The sequence below is a fragment of the Staurois parvus genome, unplaced genomic scaffold, assembly GCF_062004578.1.
Source record: "Staurois parvus isolate SC_StPar_1 unplaced genomic scaffold, SC_StPar_1.0 ptg000221l, whole genome shotgun sequence".
Lineage (NCBI taxonomy): Eukaryota > Metazoa > Chordata > Amphibia > Anura > Ranidae > Staurois > Staurois parvus.
The window spans coordinates 1,258,849-1,281,910 of NW_028318017.1; the positions used below are offsets into that span (position 1 = coordinate 1,258,849).

Sequence of the window (23,062 nt, forward strand, 5' to 3'; positions counted from 1 at the left end):
AAAAGTCAGCAAGTTCCCCTTGTGAAGTGAGATCCGCACCTTGTGTAGCTCAGAGGAACTGCAGCCCCGAGAAGCGTCTGGTAGTGTGACCCCGGCCTTGTGCTGGGTGTGTATGGACTGTAGATCCTTATAGAGGGGTCACCTCCACTCCCATCAAGGGGGACAGAAATATATGACTGCTCGGGGGAGGGGTTTTGGCTCCTCTGATTTTGCAGTAACATTGATTGCAGATTTTGTCCTGTAGAACATCTGATATATGGATACAAAGCCCCCCAGCTGGGAGTAAAGGGTGGAAATGGCTGGTGACCCCCAGATTTGGGCAATGATGTCATCACTATAAATGGATAAAACCCGCGCTATGTGTAACAACTCCAAACCTACAAAAACCTTCTAGCGGACTGCTGCTGTAACAAAGGGAAGGATTCCCTGTCATCTAGAAGAGCATTATGTGTCACAGCGCTGTCCTATTGTGTGTGCACAGAAATCATCACAAATACACTACAAATATGTGGAGACATTCAGAGATAAAGAGCTCGGGGCTCCAAATCCTATTCTCTGCACATCCACTGCTTCCACGTTACACCTACTTCATTGGTCTTATGGTGTTTATCAATAAATGAAGGAAACTGAACCGTGTGCAAATCCATCCACAACATAAAGTGCTTTGTGCTCAAGATGCTGCTCCCTGCACATCCACTGCTTCCACTTTACACCCACTTCATTCATCTCATCAGATTTGCTGCTATAGGAAATCATGTAAAATAATGTCCCATCTCGCTGTTTGTAAAAACAATTCTGCAGCTAATTGGCCACTAGGATTACTTTTACATGAAAGCCGACCACCAGCTAATAAACCAGCACTAGAATGATGCCTGTAGCTGCAAGCATCCTCCCGATATAACCACTCCAAGTCCAGCGACGTTCCAGTACATTGCTGGTCCATGTTGGACATATATGTACCAGCAGAGAACACGGACATACGATGAATCGGGTCTGCGGACCAATATGACTGCAATTCATTCTTTTCTGTAATGTCCATGTTGGGGGTTCGGCCCAAAAATGTTTTATTTTCATAAACGGTGATAGAGTTCCATGTGAATTGTGTGACAAGAGCTGAATTTGGGTGTCGCCATGTATTGTGGTGTATAAATTGCCTTGGCCCACAATTGGTACAAATCTTCTGTGAAGAACAGTGGAGGGGCTGAACACTAGTGCTGGCAGTGACCGGGCCGATCCGGCTAACACTGAGTATTGGGGACACTATACAAAGCCGGCACTAGTATAGTTCTGTTCATGATCAATATATTGATCCATACAAACACTATACTAGTAATGGCGGTGATCAGCGACCTATAGCGTGAGTGCGACAGTGTGTGGCCAATCTAACGCCAGCTGACCCTGGCTGGGAGGGGCTTACTGACCCTGACACTATCTGATGTCACTAGTGGCAGGAATACAGAGATCAGTGAAACATTCTATATACTGACACTGTACTAATGGCACTGGCTGGGTGACGGGGCAATCAAAGGGTTAAATGTGCTAATCTAATGTGTGTGTACAATGTAGTGGTGCTTTTACTCGGTGCCGTGTTCTCTCTTCTCTCCCTGGACCGACCGGGGGGGGCAGTGGGGGGGCGCAGGCGCATTGACATCCCAAAACAGGAAGCAATGCAGATTATGCCACTTTGCCAAGAGCTGCTGCTCGCCCACAAAATGCGGGTAAGTGGTTGGCAAGTTGTTAAAAAAAAAAAAACCTTAAAAAAATTTTAAAACAAAATTCTCAATATGGTATTTAACTTTTTTTTAAAAATACTTTTATCAGAATAGTAGGATGTTACCATAGTAACCATTGTACTACTGTGGGGGGAGGGGGGTGATCAGGGATTTTTTTTTTACACTTTTCTTTGCTGTAGAAATAACGGTCATTTTTCCTGCAATGCAAAGCTTGCTGTCAGAACCGAACTCATTCATCAACTGTCATCAGTGAGTTAGCTTTTTGACAGCTCAAGATAATGATCTGTGATTGGTTGGCGCTGGTCACATGGTATAGGATGCTGTGATTGGCCCCATGTATCATGTGACAGCTGTGGGCCAATCACAACTCACTAGGAGGAGAAGCAGAGCTGTTATGAATGAGATTGATTCATACCAACTGCTTACATTGGGATCACCTAGAGATCACATGATCACCGGGTCACAATCACTGGGATCTTCATTCCGCTGTATCCGCCAGACACAGCAGTCGGGGGAGGGGAGCGCTATGTGCTGGCTCGGGTTTGTGGTGTGCCTCCTGTGTTAGTACAGCCAGAGTGACGTACAAGTACATTGCTTTGCCTGTAGCTGCCGCCTGGCCACAGTACATTGCGGGTGGGAAGCGGGTAATCTAGGACTAAGGATTCCAAGCTCACTCCTTGGGCCATGATATCATCCAGGCAAGAAATGTAAGTTCTGTGTTCCAATTATGAGGTGACAACAGCATAGAGTGCTTTCAGGATAATGGACAAAGGTAGACAAGCATTGCATGCTGTTGTTGTGTGAAGCAAGTCTGTCTCCTTTTTTATTACAGATAATACATTTTGTTTGGCTTTTTCTACATTGTTCCCCGATCCTGACATTCTTGGCCTCCTGGGCTGGATGTGCCGCTGGATCCAGGCCCTGGAGCAAGCCCTGGAGGTGGAACCAGACGAGGACCAGCCCAGCCTTGGAGCCTATTTCAGGCAGCAATTTTAGTTTAGTTACAATTTTTTATGATGTTTTATAGTTTTCTATTGATTGTTGGTAATAAATGTTCTATTTCTCTTGGACAGTGCCCTGTGTTGTGTCTTCTTCAGCCTTTGCAGGTCGGCAATCTTCTTCATTGCAGTTGGAGCTGATCTGCATGTCCCTAAAGCATTGCAGGACTCTGCTAGCTCCAGCTGCACTGGACAATCTTGCTTACCTGGAATTTCTGGTAATGTCCAAACGAAGTCTTTTCTGGCAAGTCCAGCTTTAGGACTGTAGCAGATAGGATTGCATGTTTCCGAGAGGTAAACCAGCTCCTTCCATCCTAAGCTGGGATACATAAAGATTGAAGTTGTCTGCTTGCTGTCTGCAGCTACTCCCAATCTTGGTTTGCTTCCTCTTGTGAAATGCTGCAACAGTTTACACAGAACACTCCATTCACGTTACATTGTTCACGTTTGGAGTAGCTCTTCATTTCATCCAGGGACTTCTACATAGCTTGGTGGAGTGTAGTTGTGCAGACTGCCAAAAGGTGGGTGCAGCCAAGTAGACAATGTGTGGGGGGATCCTGTGGCCCAACTCTGTCAAACAATACAAAGTAGATAGTGCACTCACATCAATTGGTGAAAATTAGCAGCTCCAGACCCATGCTTTTGGATGTAGAAATAACCATGGGTGTACAAGGGAGTACCAAGATGGCCACCACGCCGGAAGTGCGTCACTACGTCAGGCCAATGCGTTGCATCACAGTATCATGTGACTTCCTCAGGGCTACCTCAAGGCCCATGGTTATTTCTACATCCAAAAGCATGGGTCTCGAGCTGAAAATTTTCACCAATTGATGTGAGTGCGCTATCTACTTTGTATTGTTCGATTACACTGTTCAACAAATTTTTATTTTTTGCCAGTTTTGGAAACAAAAGGATCCATTTCTAAATAAATTTCACATTCTGAGTTCAAATATAACAATGAAATTTGTCAATTGGCTCTAGTTTTTCTGTAAACGGAAAGTTTTCTACTATAGGCGTAATGACTACATAATGCACAATAATTATATAGATAGATGTCTTTCCACAAATATAAAGCAAGTGATATTGACTACATAACAAAGCCTAAATGGCATAATATATTGCATAGGATTACCAAGAAAAATTATAGCCGTAAGCTAAGTTGAATCATTTTAATACTTAGGATTCTCACTAGTTTTGTCTTCAGTTTGTGTCGGTTTTGCTTCTCTTGGCTTTTCTCTGGTATTCGAGGAAAGGGCTATCTCTTACAACTGCACGTGACTACACGCTTCAGGTTCTTCCTCACTTGACTCAACCACGAAGGATTCTGGTGCTTTAGGAATTGGTAGCCCCTCTCCATGAGGAACTGGACGTATTGCCGATGGAATATTTGGATAGTGCACAGATAACTTTTTCTTCTTATTTAGCCCTTTTACAATTGGAGGCACCATACTAAAGTAACAATTACTAACATGATCTGTTGGCTCTCTCCAAATCATTGGCACAGCGAAAGGCATAGATGCCTTTTTTCCATTCAACCATTGCTCCAGTGCCGTCCCACAAGAATTGCAGCATATATGTGGTGCCCAGCTCTTGTCCTGGTCTCCTATCTTGCAGCCAAAATACAAGTTGTAGGCTTTCTTAATCATTCCTGTTATCCTCCTTTTTTGTGAGATAAAAGTTATTTCACCGCAGATATAGCAGAAATTATCTGCTTTATTCACACAAGTTCGAGGCATTACTGAGTAGCCTATATAAGCATAAAACGAAATGTAAAGACGCTGTCGGACTACAATCAGCTACAGATACTGCAGCTTTTATGCAGTGAGGTGATGCAATTAAAGGCTAATATTGCATCATCTCAGTATACATGACATTTTCTATTGGTCACCAGTATCAATTGCGCAATATGCAGCTGAAGTTGCATCATAATTTTGAATGGCTTACATCATTAGATGGGTGAATATATCATGGAAACTAGGGCCAATCAACATTTTTTAGGGTCATTTTCGTTTTCAGCACCCCAAAATTATGTAAGATTAGCTAATTTTATGCCCAAAACTTTTTACCTGTTGAACAGTGTTATTGGCAATAAACATACTGCACAATGGGAGCTTGTGTTTTATGTTTTTGAATGAGATAATAGTGCAGTATTTGACCTTGCCTGGAGAGGAGCCATTATTGGTGTGCTGACCCCAAAAGGGAGATTTGTGTGTGGTGGGAGCTGATCCATTTGGAGTTACAGCAGACTTGGAGGATCTTTCAGAGGGATCCAATCGAGAGCTTTGACCTGTAAGGGTCGAAGTTTTGAGGTGAGAGGGTTATCTAGCCGGTGGTCGAATTATCGTCTGTCAACCATTCACCCACGTGTTCACACAAATAGCACGAGTGTTTCATCCAAATGTGCTCATCTATGTGTTTTGTGGACTTTAAGAGCACAAAAATAGAGTTTTTGTTGGGTGCAGTTGCACTTTTGTTTCTTCACTATTGTACACAGTTTATGTACTCAATATTTGATCACTTAATGGGGTATTTGTAGTTACATGTGTGTATTGATGTACACGTTTGCTCACATTTTTTAGATTTTTTCATGAGTCAATTATTATTTGAATGTGATTATATATTTTTACAGCTGGAATTAATATTTTTCACCATCACTGCTGAGCCTTCTTTGTGTTCAAATATAGTAGTGTCACTTGTTATTAATTATTATTTTTTTGCATATTTTCACTTAATTTTGCACTATATTACATATATTATATGTATTTTTTCCCCACTTATATTTTTTATGTATTTATATGTAGTAGTTTATGGGAGTAGTGCTACATTCCTCCATGCATATATTTTTTAAGCAAACACCTTGTATAACAAAATGGAGTTGATAATGTTATCATATTATCCTTTCAGTCTCTCTAGACCAAGTATTTCCAGATATTACCTGTCTGCCTTTTTGTCTGAAATGGGCAGTTTATTCCCTTCACCATGAACGTCTTGGGGCTCCAATCTGTTTCCTGAGAACAGTTCCCGTCTCATCAAGCATCCCCTCCATGACTTGGTACTCTGACCTGAGCTCCACTGAAAATCCCTCACGTGTTGAAGAGTCTTCCCCTATGTAAAGGTCTGGGAGTTTTCCCTGTGGCAGGTCTAGTGGCCTAGTCCCTATGCTGTACTACACTGAGAGTGTTACGTGTCACTATGCTGTCCTCCTTGGAGATAAGAATTTGCCATCTGGTTCTCTTCTGATTCAGTACCTGAAAGCTGTTGATTTCCCACCTGGCAGGAAGATTTAATTGCTGGATGGCCCTGTGCTCTCCACATTGTCAGCAAGAAGATCATGCTTGGGTCCTGCTGCTAGTTCCCCCAGCAGGTAGGGGGTCTGCCTGGAGACCTTTGTGGGACCTGGTCACTGGAGCTTAAGTTCTCATTTGATGACCGATGTGCAGTTCCTCCAGACTCCTTCCCTTGCTCCTGTTCCTAATCAGGTAGACAACCTATGATCCCTTCCCCCTTCCCCTCTCCTCAGCTGAGGATGCTTTGTTGGACCATGGTCCATGATTAGATGTAGACAGTTTTGCTTAGAGGCATCAATGGGTGTTTAGGCACATGGGTTCCTGTGCATCCTTATGACATGCTGGTGTTTTGTGCACCATATGGGTTGCGCCATATTTCTTTTCTCTGCTTACCCCTGTGGAGGTGTCTTGGCACTTTCTCCTCTTCTAGTCAAGCCCTTAGGTACCCTTAGGGTTCTTTCCTACCAGTCTTCAAGAGCTGGCTGGCTGTCTGATATGAAGGACGGGACATTCTGGGTAGTCTGTCTCTCTCTCTCTCTTTGATATGAAGGACGGGACATTCTGGGTAGTCTGTCTCTCTCTGATAGGAAGGATGGGAGATTCTGGGTAGTCTGTCTCTGATAGGAAGGACGGGACATTCTGGGTAGTCTGTCTCTATCTCTGATAGGAAGGATGGGAGATTCTGGGTAGACTGTCTCTCTCTGATATGAAGGACGGGACATTCTGGGTAGTCTGTCTCGGTCTCTGATATGAAGGACGGGACATTCTGGGTAGTCTGTCTCGGTCTCTGATATGAAGGAGGGGACATTCTGGGTAGTCTGTCTCGGTCTCTGATATGAAGGACGGGACATTCTGGGTAGTCTGTCTCGGTCTCTGATATGAAGGACGGGACATTCTGGGTAGTCTGTCTCGGTCTCTGATATGAAGGACGGGACATTCTGGGTAGTCTGTCTCGGTCTCTGATATGAAGGATGGGACATTCTGGGTAGTCTGTCTCTGTCTCTGATAGGAAGGACGCGACATTCTGGGTAGTCTGTCTCTCTCTGATAGAAAGGATGGGACATTCTGGGTAGTCTGTCTCTCTCTGATATGAAGGATGGGACATTCTGAGTATTCTGTCTTGGTCTCTGATGTGAAGGACGGGACATTCTGGGTAATCTGTCTCTCTCTGAAATGAAGGAAGGAACATTCTGGGTAGTCTGTCTCTCTCTGAAATGAAGGAAGGAACATTCTGGGTAGTCTGTCTCTCTCTCTGATATGAAGGACGGGACATTCTGGGTAGTCTGTCTCTCTTTGATATGAAGGACGGGACATTCTGGGTAGTCTGTCTCAGTCTCTGATATGAAGGATGGGACATTCTGGGTAGTCTGTCTCTCTCTGATATGAAGGACGAGACATTCTGGGTAGTGTGTCTGATTTTGGAGGTCTCTGTTTTATTATGTATACCTTTGTTTTTATCTTGTGTTCTGTGTCTTTAAGACTTTTCTATCTGTAGCAAAATATCTTTTTTAAACAGTTGGTTGCATGAGAGTTAGGTTTATTGTTTCTTGCTTTTTTTTTGTTATTTTGGCACTTCCCTGGTATCCCTGTAAGGTAGATACAATGCAGGAATGGTTATTAGGGGACATTTCTCGGGGCTGCAGTTCCTCTGAACTCCACAAGATGGTGATCTCATTTCTATTACCCAGACAGGACTTCTCTATGGAATACAGACAGGAAGTGATGTCTGGAACAGACAGGAAGTGATGTCTGGAACAGACAGTAAGTGATGTCTGGAACAGACAGTAAGTCATCTGGAATAAAGACAGGCTGCGCCATGCGGTGTGAAGGAGATCATAGACATTGCTGGAAGTAGCAGCAGAGGAGGTAATAAGATGTTATGTTCTATTTACACCCAGTAACCCCCCGTCATGTCCGTCCTCTTCCTCCATAGTCACTGTGACGTCTTTTATCTCCAGCAGATGATGATACACATCAATATTTAGAAGGACACAAGGATCTCTACAAGGACGTCATGATGGACAATCAGCCGCCCCTCACATCACCGGGTAAGAGGAGACTTTATTGTAAAGGAGAGAGCAGTACGGAGGATCCACCTAGATCCCCCATCATCTGATAAACACATAGAAACAATGGATTCAGTCAGTGTGTGTGTTTCCTACAGATGGATCCAGTCATGGGAACCCACCAGAGAGATGTCCCCGTCCTCTGTATTCTCGGGATTCCACACAGGAAGGTCACACCATCCCTCATCATCATCAGGTAGATGAGGAACAATCACTGATAGTATCATTAGGATCTGTACATTATCTGCATTGTTACCATTGATGTCATTTTTATTATATATTCAGAGTGGAAACCTGAGAGATTCTAAAGTTGAGGTTAAAGAAGAGATAAAAGAGAAGGAGGATGAGGATGGGGGGATGGAGGAGTCACAGGTTCTAAAAGTACACAAAGATCTGTACCAGGACACCATGGTGGAGTCATCCAGCTACAGGAACACACCAGAGAGATGTCCCCATCCTCTGTATTCCCGGGATTCCACACAGGAAGATCACACCATCCCTCACCATCATCAGGTAGATGAGGAACAATCACTGATAGTATCATTAGGATCTGTACATTATCTGCATTGTTACCATTGATGTCATTTTATTATATATTCAGAGTGGAATCCTCGGGGATGATAATATTGATGTTAAAGAAGAGTATAAAGAGGAGGATGAGGAGTATGGAGTGATGGAGGAGTTTTCAGAAGGACACAAGGATATGATGGAGCCACCTAATACCAGGAACCCACCAGAGAGATGTCCCCATCCTCTGTATTCCCGGGATTCCACACAGGAAGGTTACACCATCCCTCGTTGTTGCAAGGTTGGTCTGACGGAGCATCTAGAACATGGACTTGTGGAGACAATGTGTGGATTGTTTATGTGACCTTACATTTTACAGATGATATTTTCTCTCATTTCCTTGATTTAGAGTGGAGATCCAATCGATATAGAATTTGAGGTGAAAGCAGAAGAAGAAGAGGCGTATGTGAGGGATGATCAGCAGTCTATGGAGGAGGATGGAATAACGGGGACATTTATAGAGGAGGACACTCCTACAGAGATCAGCACAGGTGGGTCATGAACACTAAATCCATTCCTCCACCCATACTGCTCACTGATTGGTCCAGAGTAGGACGGGGACTGGGTGATATCAGCCTGTAATCCCCTGGTCACTTTCCTGAGCTGTGTTCCCCGTCCTGTATTCCTGGATTTCTCTCGGATAATCTTCCTTCTCTGTGTTGCAGACACAATTTATGTATCTAGACTGGATTTATGGAGGTTCTGGGGTTCAGCTGGCAGCAAAACATTGATTTTTCCTATAAGCATTGCATAATGTAGGCACCCAGGACATGTCACTGGGGTCTCCTGCCTTGTGCCTGACTCTTCCAGGGGACCTTCTCTGTTATCTGCTGGCTGTGCCGGGTGGAGGGATATGTCTGTAGTGTCTCAGACCCAAGTCACTGAGTGCAGTCTCAGGAGATGGGAGGCAGCGGTGTGGGACCTACATAGTTACATAGTTAGTCTGGCTGACAAAAGACAGCCCATCTAGTTGTACCATTAAAAATAAAAGTTATAATCCAAAAGTGATTTGGAGCCCAAAACTGAACTGCATATTCCAGATGAGGTCTTACTAATGATTTGTACCCGGGGGGGGAGGGGGGGTGATATCTCTCTCTCTGGAGTCTATACCTCTCCTAATACAAGAGAGGATTTTGCTCGCTTTAGAACCCGCAGCTTTGCATTACATGCCATTATTAAGCTTGTGATTTATCAGAACTCCCAGATCCTTCTCCACCATTGACCCCCCAGATCCTTCTCCACTATTGACCCCTCCAGATCTCTCTCCACCATTGACCCCCCCAGATCCTTTTCCACCACTGACTTCTACCCCTCCAGATCCTTCTCCGCCATTGAACCCCCCCTGTTGTACCCCCCTTATGATGAGTATGATGCATGCATATTCTTAGCCCCCAAGTGCAGAACCTTACATTTATCACCATTAACCCTCATTGGCCCCATAGTCCCCCAATTACACAGAGCATTGAGGTCGGCTTGTAAGTTGGAGACATCCTGTAAGGACGTTATTCCCCGGCACAGCTTGGTGTCATCTGCAAAGACTGGAATGGGATTTATAATCTCACACCCCATATTGTTTATATATATATTAATAAGTAAGCGTCCAAACACTGATCCCTGGGGTACCCCACTAATAACACTGAACCTTGGGGTACACCACTAATAACACTGAAACTTGGGGTACCCCACTAATATCACTGAAACTTGGGGTACCCCACTAATATCACTGAAACTTGGGGTACCCCACTAATAACACTGAACCTTTGGGGTACCCCACTAATAACACTGAACCTTTGGGGTACCTCACTAATAACACTGAGCCTTGGGGTCCCCCACTGATGACACTGAACCTTGGTGTCCCCCACTAACCCCAGACCATTCAGAGTATGAATCATTAACCACTACTCTCTGAATACGATCTTTTAGCCAGTTTTCTATCCATTTACATTCTGATTTTTCCAGCCCATAGACTTTACCTTACACATTAGCCGTGTGTGGGGAACTGTGTCCAAGTATACCACGTCCACCGCCACCCCTCTGTCCAAGTATACCACGTCCACCGCCACCCCTCTGTCCAAGTATACCACGTCCACCGCCACCCCTCTGTCCAAGTATACCACGTCCACCGCCACCCCTCTGTCCAAGTATACCACGTCCACCGCCACCCCTCTGTCCAAGTATACCACGTCCACCGCCACCCCTCTGTCCAAGTATACCATGTCCACCGGAACCAGCTCACCTCTACATGTTGTTTACAGTAAACATTTAAGCTTCCACTGATTACAGAATACTAATACTGTGAGTCCTGACCCTTATACTATATAACTTTTGCACATTACATACTCCTGACCCCTGCACTATATACTCTGTTATACATTCCATAGTCCTGACCCCTGCACTATATACTCTATGTTGTACATTACATACTCCTGACCCCTGCACTATATACTCTATGTTGTACATTACATCCTCCTGACCCCTGCACTATATACTCTGTTGTACATTACTGTAATGAGTTCACCCACATGCCATGCCCACAGCGACTAGCTAACCGAGGCACGCAAGTGCGTCTGTGACGTGGGGTAAAAGGGAATAAGGGGGACTTAACTTTGAATATATAAATGTATATAAGAACGGCTATGATACTTTCACAGCCCGCACTACCTCTTGGCCACCACTGGAGGGAGACTCCAGCTGGTCGACAACACACTGGCAGATATAAATCTTAAATACAATCTGGTGCACTAATTAGAGTTGAGGAGCAGCCTAGCGATCGACACACCCTTATAGGATCCCTCCAGCTATCCTACAAGCCAGAACCCCGGTGTTAATCACTCTTCCACTGTCCACACACCCCACACCAGACACAACAAACGGTAGCCTGCCACTACCCAACAGTTTATCCACAGAACAGTCTGTTGGGACACCACACACAGATCTCCGTCTGGCAGACCTGCTACCTTTACAATGTGCACGCAATCTGCCCACATGCAGTGCAATTGCATACAAATTGGCGATGAGCTTGACCGAGCGTTTAAATACACAGAAGTCACTTATTAATTTTATGATTTAATATCCCAAAAGTGGGCAGAGCATAAAATATGTACAAAGTATAAAAAGTTACAGAAATACAAAAAATACAAGAAGACACACAAATGACTATTCACTATAAAACAGAGATAAAACTTTTACCAAGATTTATCCTGCAACTGGAGCAAGTCAGAGAAAGTCCGTAATCTGTTAGTCGTTCGACCCAGCTCAATACGAATTACCATGTCCAAATATCCATTTATGGGGATATGGACGTAGGCTGGACATGAATTCTTAGTCAATTGACTCTGGGGAGTATTCTTGTACCCGCCCACAGGCTGTTCTGGGTGCTGAACTGCCCAAAGTCAATTTTGACTAAAACAGGCTTGCATCACCAAATCAGGGATTGGATTTGCGACACCAGCGCATCAGTCCGATCGCGACAGTATCAATCACTGTTCTGTTATCGCACCCCAGCGCCACATAACCATTTCCTGCATTTTTCTGGCATTCTACGTAGGCCTCAAATATAGTTTTTACATGCTGATGCAGCCTACAGAGTGTCCAACCAGAAGGAAGTATTTTCATCTCTCTGCAACTAATATTTTAGCTTTCATGAGGGATGAAACATACTCCTTTGATCTATGTATATACTTTTAGAGCTCTCTAGACAGACCGGAGACCCCCTGGTGTCATGAAGCCAAAATGTCTGCGTTTCTCTTTTCATCTTCAGGAAGATGGCAGAGTCTGATTACATGTAGGTGACAAAATCTTATTAGCACCCAGGTGCCACTTCCAGCCTGAGGAAGCTAGTCCCTTTAGATGCTAATTGGTGACCATCTGTCTCTGAGTACCTATGACTGAATATTTCTTTAAAAACAAGGATTGAACTAAATTTACAATTACATATTGCTACAGGTCACATTTCAGCTACTCAAATCTGTACATTTATGTCACAATTACATACTCCTGACCCCTGCACTATATACTCCATGTTGTACATTTCATACTCCAGACTTCTGCTCTCCCCCTCCCCCCACTTCTATATATATATATATATATATATATATACACATAATATGGATTCTCTTTTGTTACACCCATTTCCTACCAGCTGGACATTTTATATCGGATGATGTGATTGGAGCACAGACTTTTACATGGTGATAATAATGTGATAACATCCTCCAACTTTGAACCCTTAAACAGAAAGTGATAATGAGGGAGGAGTCAATACCCCAATGATGGTGGTCTTCAGGATCAGTCCAGTCTTCATCTTGGTTGTTCTCCCCCCATCCTCACTCTCTGACCTCTGGTGGGGCTCAGCCCCGCTGTTCTTCATGACTAAATCATGGACTAAATAAGGAAGTGCAGTACTTCTTGTGTTGGGAAGATGGCGATGAGTGATAGAGGGGGTGGGGACCCTCGTCCTATAATCCCCTCATCACTGTCCCTCCTATCAAAGACAGTTCTGGTTGTTTCCTCCTTCTCTGACTAAGGTCCATGAATAAAGAAATGACCTGGTAGGAGATCAGAGGAGCCATTTCCTAGTTCCCTTGAGGGTGGAATTGTAAGTTCCTCAGAGACCAAGCTGCCTGATGTGGGTGGAGTCCTGGTTTGGGGGAACCAATCAGCTCCTGTCTAGTAATCCTCTTTATCTTTGTATTTTAGTCCATGGCCAGGAGTTGAGGAAAACCTCTGAGGATCATCTCACTTTGTCTCCAGACTGGAAAGTAGAAGATGAGGACATCACACAGTATAATCCAGGAGAAAACCCGGCTCCCTCCAGTGTCCATCCGGCACCACCCAGTGTAGATGGACCATCGGATTCCTCGTATCCTGAGGGACCTCAGACTGTGCAGGACTGGGCCGGCCTTCCAACAGGGAAGAGGTTCTCCTGTACTGAGTGTGGGAAGGGTTTTTCAAGGAAGTCCCATCTTTACACACATCAAAGATCTCACACGGGAGAAAAGCCATATTCCTGTACTGAGTGTGGGAAATGTTTTTCACAGATGTCCAATCTTTACACACATCAGAGATCTCACACAGGGAAGAAGACACATTCCTGTCCTGAGTGTGGGAAATGTTTTTCAGATATGTCCAGTCTTCAAAAACATCAGAGATCTCACACGGGAGAAAAGCCATATGCCTGTTCTGAGTGCGAGAAATGTTTTTTTCAGATGTCCAGTCTTTACACACATCAGAGATCTCACACGGGGGAGAAGCCGTATTCTTGTCCTGAGTGCGGGAAATGTTTTTCAGTGAAGTCTATTCTTCATAAACATCAGAGATTGCACACGGGGGAGAAGCCGTATTCCTGTCCTGAGTGCGGGAAATGTTTTTCAGACAAGTCCAGTCTTCAAACACATCAGAGATCTCATACGGGAGAGAAGCCATATTCCTGTCCTGAGTGTGGGAAATGTTTTTCAGTGAAGGCCTATCTTCACACGCATCAGAGATTGCACACAGGGGAAAAGCCATATTCCTGTCCTGAGTGTGGGAAATGTTTTTCACAGAACTCCAATCTTTACAGACATCAGAGGTTTCACCCGGGGAGAAGCCACTTTCCTATACTGAGTGAAGGAAATGTTCCTCACTGAAGTCCTGTCTTCCTGTACATCAGGGATCCCACACAACCCTGGAGGTGTATTAGTGCCTTGAGTGCGGGAAATGTCTTCTAGATGAATGTTGCTGGACATCTCAGCTCTCATGTGGGGAAGAAGCACACCCTGATATACACCTCAGATATACTCCATGGCTGATCATCATCATGGAAGAAACAGTTCATAAGGAGATCAGAGGTCACCAAAGACATGGATGAAGTGTGGGACCGGGTTGGCCATTGATATCAGGAGCAGAAGTTTTCAATGTATTTTCCATGAATGGAAGACATTCCAGCAACTCAGATGTGGTCCTAATAACATTGGTTCCTCATTCACACAGGAGGAATGGACATGAACTCTCACTGAGGGAATTGCTATACAAACATTCTATGAATAGACCGCCAAATGTCAGGAGATGTTTCTATAAAGACGGGAAGTATGGAGCAGAGAACTGAATAGACCTCCCAGCAATGTTATTACCGGGCTACAGCTAGGGGGAGCTCTGTCACCCCAGCAGAGTGATCCCATCTTGCCCACATTAACCCTCTCACTGCCAGAGCTGTTTCTGCATGATTTTGCACACATGGGAAAATGCAGATTTTGGTCCTGAAGATGAGATAAACCCCCAAACATCTATTCTGTGACATCAGAGGCCCTGGAGAATAAAATGGTGGTGATTGTTAAGGTGTTCCCCGTACACAGATTCCCCTTCATATCCGCCTTTATTTCCTCCTTTCCCCCATTTTCTATGTTGGGATCTTTTCTACAATACTTTGTTATACACCAATAATAATGACTCCGCCCCCACATTCCAGACAAGGGATCTTCCTGACCAATCGGATTCTTTCCTTTACTGTTTCCTGATTTTTATGCTTCAATCTTGTTAAATGTAAATTTATAATAAAACATTTATTGAACAAAAACTATTGTGTGTGTCGGTGCAATGACGGCAAACTTCAATATAGAACATTGCTATAAATAAATAAAAGTGAGCGCTCTCGAGTCAGCAGCCAATGCACTAAAAGTGATCACAGCAAACCTTATAAAATCAATAAAATAAAGTGCAGCGCTAGATATTCTCAATGAATCATAAATTGTCCATAAAACTTAGAAGCATAAATAAATAGTTCCCAAGATATATGTAAAAGATGATCCACTTGTTTTAGCAGAATACCAAGACTTGTGGCAGGAACAAATAATAGAAATGCGCACTCCCTTGACACGCATAAATATTGCGCATGTAATCAGTATCCACTGAGGTCGCTTAGGCAGGCGGAATAGGTGAGCTTCCATCTAAGGGTAGATAATCTTGTCTTGGTGATGTGTGGTTAAACTGCTAAGTCCAGAGTTCCCCTTAAGGTTGAATGGGTGCACAGCCTGGATACAGGCCTCCCTCCCTCTGGTGGTAGTGGATCATAATGGGGTATTCTGGAAGTTAATTGGCTCCAAAGGGAACCAAAGGACAAATGCCCATAGTGTAGTAGTTTCAAGATTTTTATTGCTCAAAATGTAGGTTAAAACAGGGTAGTATATCACTCAGATATCACAATAATAATGCAGAGTAGTACTGACCCCTTAGTTAAGATGGTCCACGGGCCTCCTCGTGCCTCCGGGCGGCTGTGACGTCACGCTCTGTTGGCTCCTCCTTAGGCCTTTCGTGCAGAGCACATCATCAGAGGGGAGGCCAACAGTAGCATGACAGACCTCCATTCAATATATAGGCTGGTGCGGCAATCGCACGTGCGCATATCAGAGCCGCCATTTTGTTGAGGTCCATGGAGTGTGCATGCGTGGCTCCGCAGGTGCCATTTTGCCATATATAAAGTGAATGTGTCATTTCCCTGTTAAAGGGAGATGTGAGCACTGCTTCTGTCACCCGAGAAAGATGATACAAATCGTCAGTGAAAGCAGGGCGGCGTAAGAGTGGCAGATACAATCTGGTATATATTAAAGATGCCCCTCTAAGTGGTTATTTGATTTATATGGCTACATAAGGAAGAAGTATAATAAGTGCTTTTAAAATAGAAGTTTTAAAATATATATCAATGGCAAAAGAGCAAAATTAAAAACACCAGCCGAATAAGATAATAATAAAATTGACAATACCATAATATGAGATCATCATAAAAAATAATATATATGACCACATAAATAAGATCCTAGATGCTTCTATAAAAATGCAGCTAAAATCATATAAAGGACCAAAGATGAATAATATACAAATATCAAAAGTCCATATGACATAGACATAAAGGCCCTGATTTACGAAGAATTGAGTCTACCAGCAGATGCTGAACATTCAGGCAGACTCAATTCAAACACTCTAGACCTGTCAGTCTTCAGAAAAGCGTCTAGAAAATTCAATGAAAAGCGTCTACTTGTAGACTCTTTCCTGTTAGTAAATGTGGAATCGCATCTGGTACATTTTTAGGTGCAATACCGGATATGTTGGCTAGGTGGCGCACAACTGCGGGCTTTGTCCCCTTGGTGTTTTTCTGTTTGCATATGAGAATACTTAGAATTTAAAGTAAAAAGTACACCTATATATTTTTTTTGGGGGGGGTTGCTGTTTCTCCAAAATGATCAGACAACTACTGCATTTACTAATGAATGTCATACATTCTATTTTCAAATGTCAAACATTTTCACACTTATATCTCAAATAATTTGGAATGTCTAGTTCTAATTTCCCAATATAATGATATATCTTCCTTCTCTGTAATCACGTAACTATTCTATGTTAAAGTAATAGTGCAGCGCTATAAATGCATGTTATCAATCATAAACGCATGTAAAATCAAAAAAGTGCAAATAAGTGCAATAATGATGTAAACTGGTAAATGGTGCTAAAAAAAAGTTCATCTAATCATTCCTGAATAATGGAATGTCCTTGGTGTGAGAGTACCAACTCAGAGAGTGCCTATGAATGGCACGTGTGGTTTATCTGTGACGGACAGTAATGCATGAACTCGTGAAAGGTAAACCACCCTTGGGACTGGTCTACACTCACCAGAACAAAAGTATTAATGCGCATGGGTTATACACATCACACATCTGGGGGTGCAGCGGTATGCTGGCAGCTATGGGTTAGTTATCCAGCTCCATCCATCCATCCATCAGGGCGAGTGCCAAAATCAGCAATAGGGCTCCACTCAATGCATTTCGTGTACCAACATGTCCTCAGGGTACACCAATAGGACGTGTTGGTACACGAAATGCATTGGGTGAAGCCCTATTGCTGATGCCATACCACCGCCATTGAGGAGAATCCACCATCTTGGTACTCACTTTGCTATTATTTTTATTACTCCACATGGATACTTTAAATTGTTACTCATGACCATTATAATAAAGTACTACACTATTAAGCACCTTTCTGGCTCCTGTGGCTGAGCTAATTCCTCCCCAGGACCATTTTGGTACCCACCCTGATGGATGGATGGATGGAGCTGGATAACTAACCCATAGCTGCCAGCATACTGCTGCACCCCCAGATGTGTGATGTGTATAACCCATGCGCATTAATACTTTTGTTCTGGTGAGTGTAGACCAGTCCCAAGGGTGGTTTACCTTTCATGAGTCCATGTACTACTGTCCGTCATGAATAAACCACACGTGCCATTCATAGGCACTCTCTGAGTTGGTACTCTCACACCAAGGACATTCCATTATTCAGGAATGATTAGATGAACTTTTTTTAGCGCCATTTACCAGTTTACATCATTATTGCACTTATTTGCACTTTGTTGACTTTACATGTGTTTATGATTGATAACATGCATTTATAGCGCTGCACTATTACTGTAACATATTTCTATTCTGGGACTGTTGCCAATACCCTGAGTGCTAGCTGCTACCTTCATATCTATACCTAGATTTATATTTATCTTGTGTAATACCATTTTAGTAGTCTATATAATGTGACCAGCGCTCGCTTTATCATTATTTGTAAACAATGTAACTATTCTACATTGCAGCTCAAACTCTGTCTCCTACAGTGGCTGAATGGTTAGAACTCAGAACTTACAGCACTTGGGTCATGGGTTCTAATCCCAGTCATGGCTGCACCTGTCTGTATATCAGTTTGCATGCTTTCCCTGTATGTATGTGTTTCTGCCAACACTCCAAAGACATGCTGTTAGGTTAATTGGGCCGAGTATATGTCAAAAACCAGTTGTTTTTAAAAAAAAAACGAAAAATCAGTCGTCCAATCGGCCGACGTTACCACCAACGGTAAAAAAAAAGGCCAATTTTCGTCCCGTCTATGGCCTGCATTTTTACTTCTATACCTTGCAGAGATCTCTGCTATTATATTTTACATGAAAAGTCTTGCGATTGCAACAATGTATCCATTTGTATCCATTCCGGATACAGATATTTTTATTTGGATACAAATAGATACATTGTTGCAACTGCAATACTGTTGATGTAAAATATAATAGCAGACTGGAATTCTTCTTCTTCTGCTTCTTCTTTTTCTACTTCTTGCAGGTCATGGCCCATGCACAGATTTTTTATCAGTAAAATGATCGGCCGATTTGCCCATCATTGCTGGGATAATCGGCCGATCGTCAAAATTGGCCGCAAATTTTCCAACTTTACCGATAAAAAAAAAAGTGCCAAAACCCCGAAAAATGGCCGACCAATTAACCCACTAATGGTGAAAAAATTGGCCGTTTTTTTTTTTTGGTCGATTTTCGACCCATCTATGGCGTGCATTAGATTGTAAGCTCCTTGACATTTATGAATGCCCAAAATATGGAGCTCAATTTCCAGGGTTGTGTCAGTGCCAGGAATATCGATCAATCAATTAAGATTTTGGCTACTGACTAGAAAGTGGAAAGGGAGTGAATCTTTTCTGCGTCCTGTTCTTCTGACAAGTTTGAAATTTTCAATTTTCCTTCTGTTTATATTTCATTCTAACTTTGTCTCTCTTCGCTAAGGCTATGTTCACACTAGCTTTGTCAGCAGACTTCAGACAGGTGTTTTGGAAGCATTGTTTATGCTTCTCAAATGCCTATGAAAATTCTGCACATGGCAGCACACAGTGCTGTTCACACTGAAGCGTTAGGCTTGCATCACAGCAAAACTGGTGCCTCATGTGGAGTCAGGAGGAGTTGAAGCCTCCCATTCAAGTCTATGCTTCCGCTCCTCAAATGCCTAGCAGATGTTTGCGGTATGGTTGCGAGGCATTTCTGGAGCATTAATACCATTTAACTTCATTACAGGCATTTGTGGTGCAGTTTTAACGCTTGGTAAATGCTTATCACATGCCTCAAAACCGCACAGAGGGCGTTTGGGAAGCATTTGAGGAGCATTAAAAATGCTTCCCAAACACCTGTCAAACACTATAGGGCCCTTGGCAAGAGTTAGAAATAAAGTCACGTGTGAACGATCCTTTAAACCTCTCTCCTTATACAACTTGTCCCCCTCCCCCAATGTCATCACCTGTCCCCCTCCCCCAGCCCCCTGTCATCACCTGTTACCTCATCCACCCCCCATGTCATCACCTGTTCCCCTCCCCCACCCCCCCTGTCATCACCTATTCCTCTCCCCCACCCCCCCTGTCATCACCTGTTCCCTCCCCCACCCCCCCTGTCATCACCTGTTCCATCTGCAAATCTATGTATCCCCGCCCCACTCTTTGTATGTAACTATTTATTTGCCGATCTTGTTAATGTGTCTCATTTCCTATCACCGCCAGCTCAGATCTCACATTGTTATACGATTGCTGATTGTATCTCACCACTAGTCTGATTGAATTCACAATTCCTGGTCAGTCCCGTTCCCTGACCTATAATAACCTTTAGGGCCAGTTCACACTACATGTGTTTCAGTTGCTTTTTCTGCATCCAAAACGCACTGGAAGAAGGTTATATGGTTGTCAATGTCATAGTTCACATCAGCGCTTGCAGTTCCAGTGCGTTGCAGGTGCTGCCAAAAAGTCAAACAGGCTGCATTGTTTATGCATAGAACTGTACTGGAACGCGGTAAAACGCCCTGGAACACACTAAAACGCACATGTCCCTAATTAAATTTTAGAAAAAGAGAGGGGAAAAAAATTAAAATTAATAAAAAATGCACTGGAACACGTCAAAAACGCATCCAAACTGCACTGGAACACACCAAAAACACATCCAAAATGCACTGGAACACACAAAAAATGCATCCAAAATGCAGTGGAACACATCAAAAAGGCATCCAAAATGCTCTGGAACACGCTAAACATGCATCAAAAAAGTGCATGCAAACACGCATCTGGAACACATCTTGACTGTTTCTATAGTGTGAACTGGCCCTTAGGACTTGTTCACACCATTTGTGGGGACACAGCAGCTGTATGAACACAGGTTGTCATCAGACAGGTGTGAAGGCGTGGGGAAGTGGCCCTGAATGCTCACTGTCTGTGTTCAGGGCTGTACACCTGCACCCATATGCTTGTCAAATTATGACCTGCAGCATTTCCATAGTGTAACATAGGTTGCCTGCAAACAGCGACAGCCACAAAAAACAACCACTACTTCCCACTCTACAGGCCACAGCACCCATGTGAATGAGCCCCAACACCTCCATTTCACACACAGATTTATTTATGAACTCAGTACAGTTTTATCATTTAGATTTCACAGGAATATGGTTGGGATTATGTCAATTAATAAGGTTTTTAGTGTATTTGTACCATAATATAATTTGGATATTTTCTCTGGAGGTGGGGTCTGTCAGGTATGCTGTACGGGGCCCCGTGATATCTAACAGTGGCCCTGGGTGTATGCTTGTGTCTGTGCCACCTGTATAGTTAGGAAGAACCTTGAACCTCTGCTATGTACCTCAATGGATCTAGGAATTGGACATGTTTTCAACTGAAAATACAACAATTATTAGTAATGTTTCCCCGGCAAATGAGGATCAGCTCCTCGGTGGAGAACAGCGATCTCGCCATGTCCAGATGTGGTCTGGAATTCCACAAAAGAACAATTCACAAAACTAAAAAATAGACCACTAAACCCTCCTAACTACACTCCCATCCACTAACACTCCCCACTTCCACTTCCGGGTGTGTGCAAACATCCTTCCGCCAACGTCATGACATATATCCAGTATGACAGCCGCTCTAGTGCCTCCTCCAACAGTCGTCTTGGCGTTTATTTGTGCACCATAGCAATTTTACATGCAGCTCCATTGTGTATATAACATTTGCAAATATATGTTTGCAGTTCTATTGTGTATATGACATTGGTGGGTGAATGTATGCTTGCAACTATACTGTGTATATGACATTGGTGAATGTATGTTTGAAGCTCTACTGTGTATATGACATTGGTGAATGTATGCTTGCAGCTCTACTGTGTATATGACATTGGTGACTGTATGCTTGCAGCTCTACTGTGTATATGACATTGGTGAATGTATGTTTGCAGCTCTACTGTGTATATGACATTGGTGAATGTATGCTTGCAGCTCTACTGTGTATATGACATTGGTGAATGTATGCTTGCAGCTATACTGTGTATATGACATTGGTGAATGTATGCTTGCAGCTATACTGTGTATATGACATTGGTGAATATATGCTTGCAGCTCTACTGTGTATATGACATTGATGAATGTATGCTTGCAGCTCTACTGTGTATATGACATTGGTGAATGTATGCGTGCAGCTATACTGTGTATATGACATTGGTGAATGTATGCTTGCAGCTATACTGTGTATATGACATTGGTGAATATATGCTTGCAGCTCTACTGTGTATATGACATTGGTGAATGTATGCTTGCAGCTATACTGTGTATATGACATTGGTGAATGTATGCTTGCAGCTATACTGTGTATATGACATTGGTGAATGTATGTTTGCAGCTCTGTGTATATGACATTGGTGAATATATATTTGCCCGTAAATGCCCAAAGTCAACATAAATTGGGAGCCAGATTTATTACTGTTAAGAGGATTGCAGAAAAAGAATAGCTAGCTGCTCATTGAAAACAACCTATTCATTGGTACAGAACATGGTCTTGGTGCAATAGGGGGCTTTTGGTTTGTTAGTTTGGACATACTTGCACATGTGCGCTCTAACAAGGAAGATTTGGGCATATTATATAGCTAGCAAAAATAAGTGTTAGGGGTGCGAGTACATTTATTTCAGATACTTATATAGTGCTGTCAATTTACACAGCACTTTACATATAGATGTGGTAAATTCACATCAGTCCCTAACCCTCAAGGGGCGTACTATCTAAGGTCCCTAACTTACATTCATACATATACTAGGGCCAATTTTGACAGGATCCAATTAACCTACCAGCATGTCTTTAAAATGTGGGAGGAAATGGGAGTACCCAGAGGAAACACACAGGCATAAAGAGAACATGCAAACTCCAGGCAGGAGGTGCCATGGTTGGAATTTGAACCAACGACCCTAGTACTGCCAGATGGAAGTGCTAACCATTTAGCCACTGTGCTACATTCAACTAGAGCATGAAATAATCTCCCCAAAAAATACATAGTCCAAATGTTTATTGATCAAATACACATTCCACATTTATTTGGACAGCAACAACAAGTAGGTACATTCAATTTCTTGGTGAAAATAAAAAAAAGCAGGATTGATGTTGCTAAAATAGAACGGTCCTGCTAATAAGAGCTTACAGTCTAAAAGACTATACTTCTAATGAACTGTGCTTTCACAGGTTACAGCAGGAAACAAACGGTTACTATGAATCACTTAGGCTTATCCACAAAGCAAACTGCAGATCAAAATATCAATATAAAAATATATGCG

At 43.1% G+C, this 23,062-nt stretch overlaps 1 protein-coding gene across 1 annotated transcript in view; it reads left to right on the forward strand.

The window, feature by feature from the left end:
* LOC149460733 (uncharacterized) overlaps nucleotides 1-23,062 on the forward strand; it is a 61,083-nt gene that overhangs the window by 18,367 nt on the left and 19,654 nt on the right. Inside the window, exon 5 of the mRNA XM_089679227.1 lies at nucleotides 13,355-14,220. Coding sequence (XP_089535353.1) covers nucleotides 13,355-14,220 — 866 coding nt within the window. The remainder of the gene's footprint in view (nucleotides 1-13,354; nucleotides 14,221-23,062) is intronic.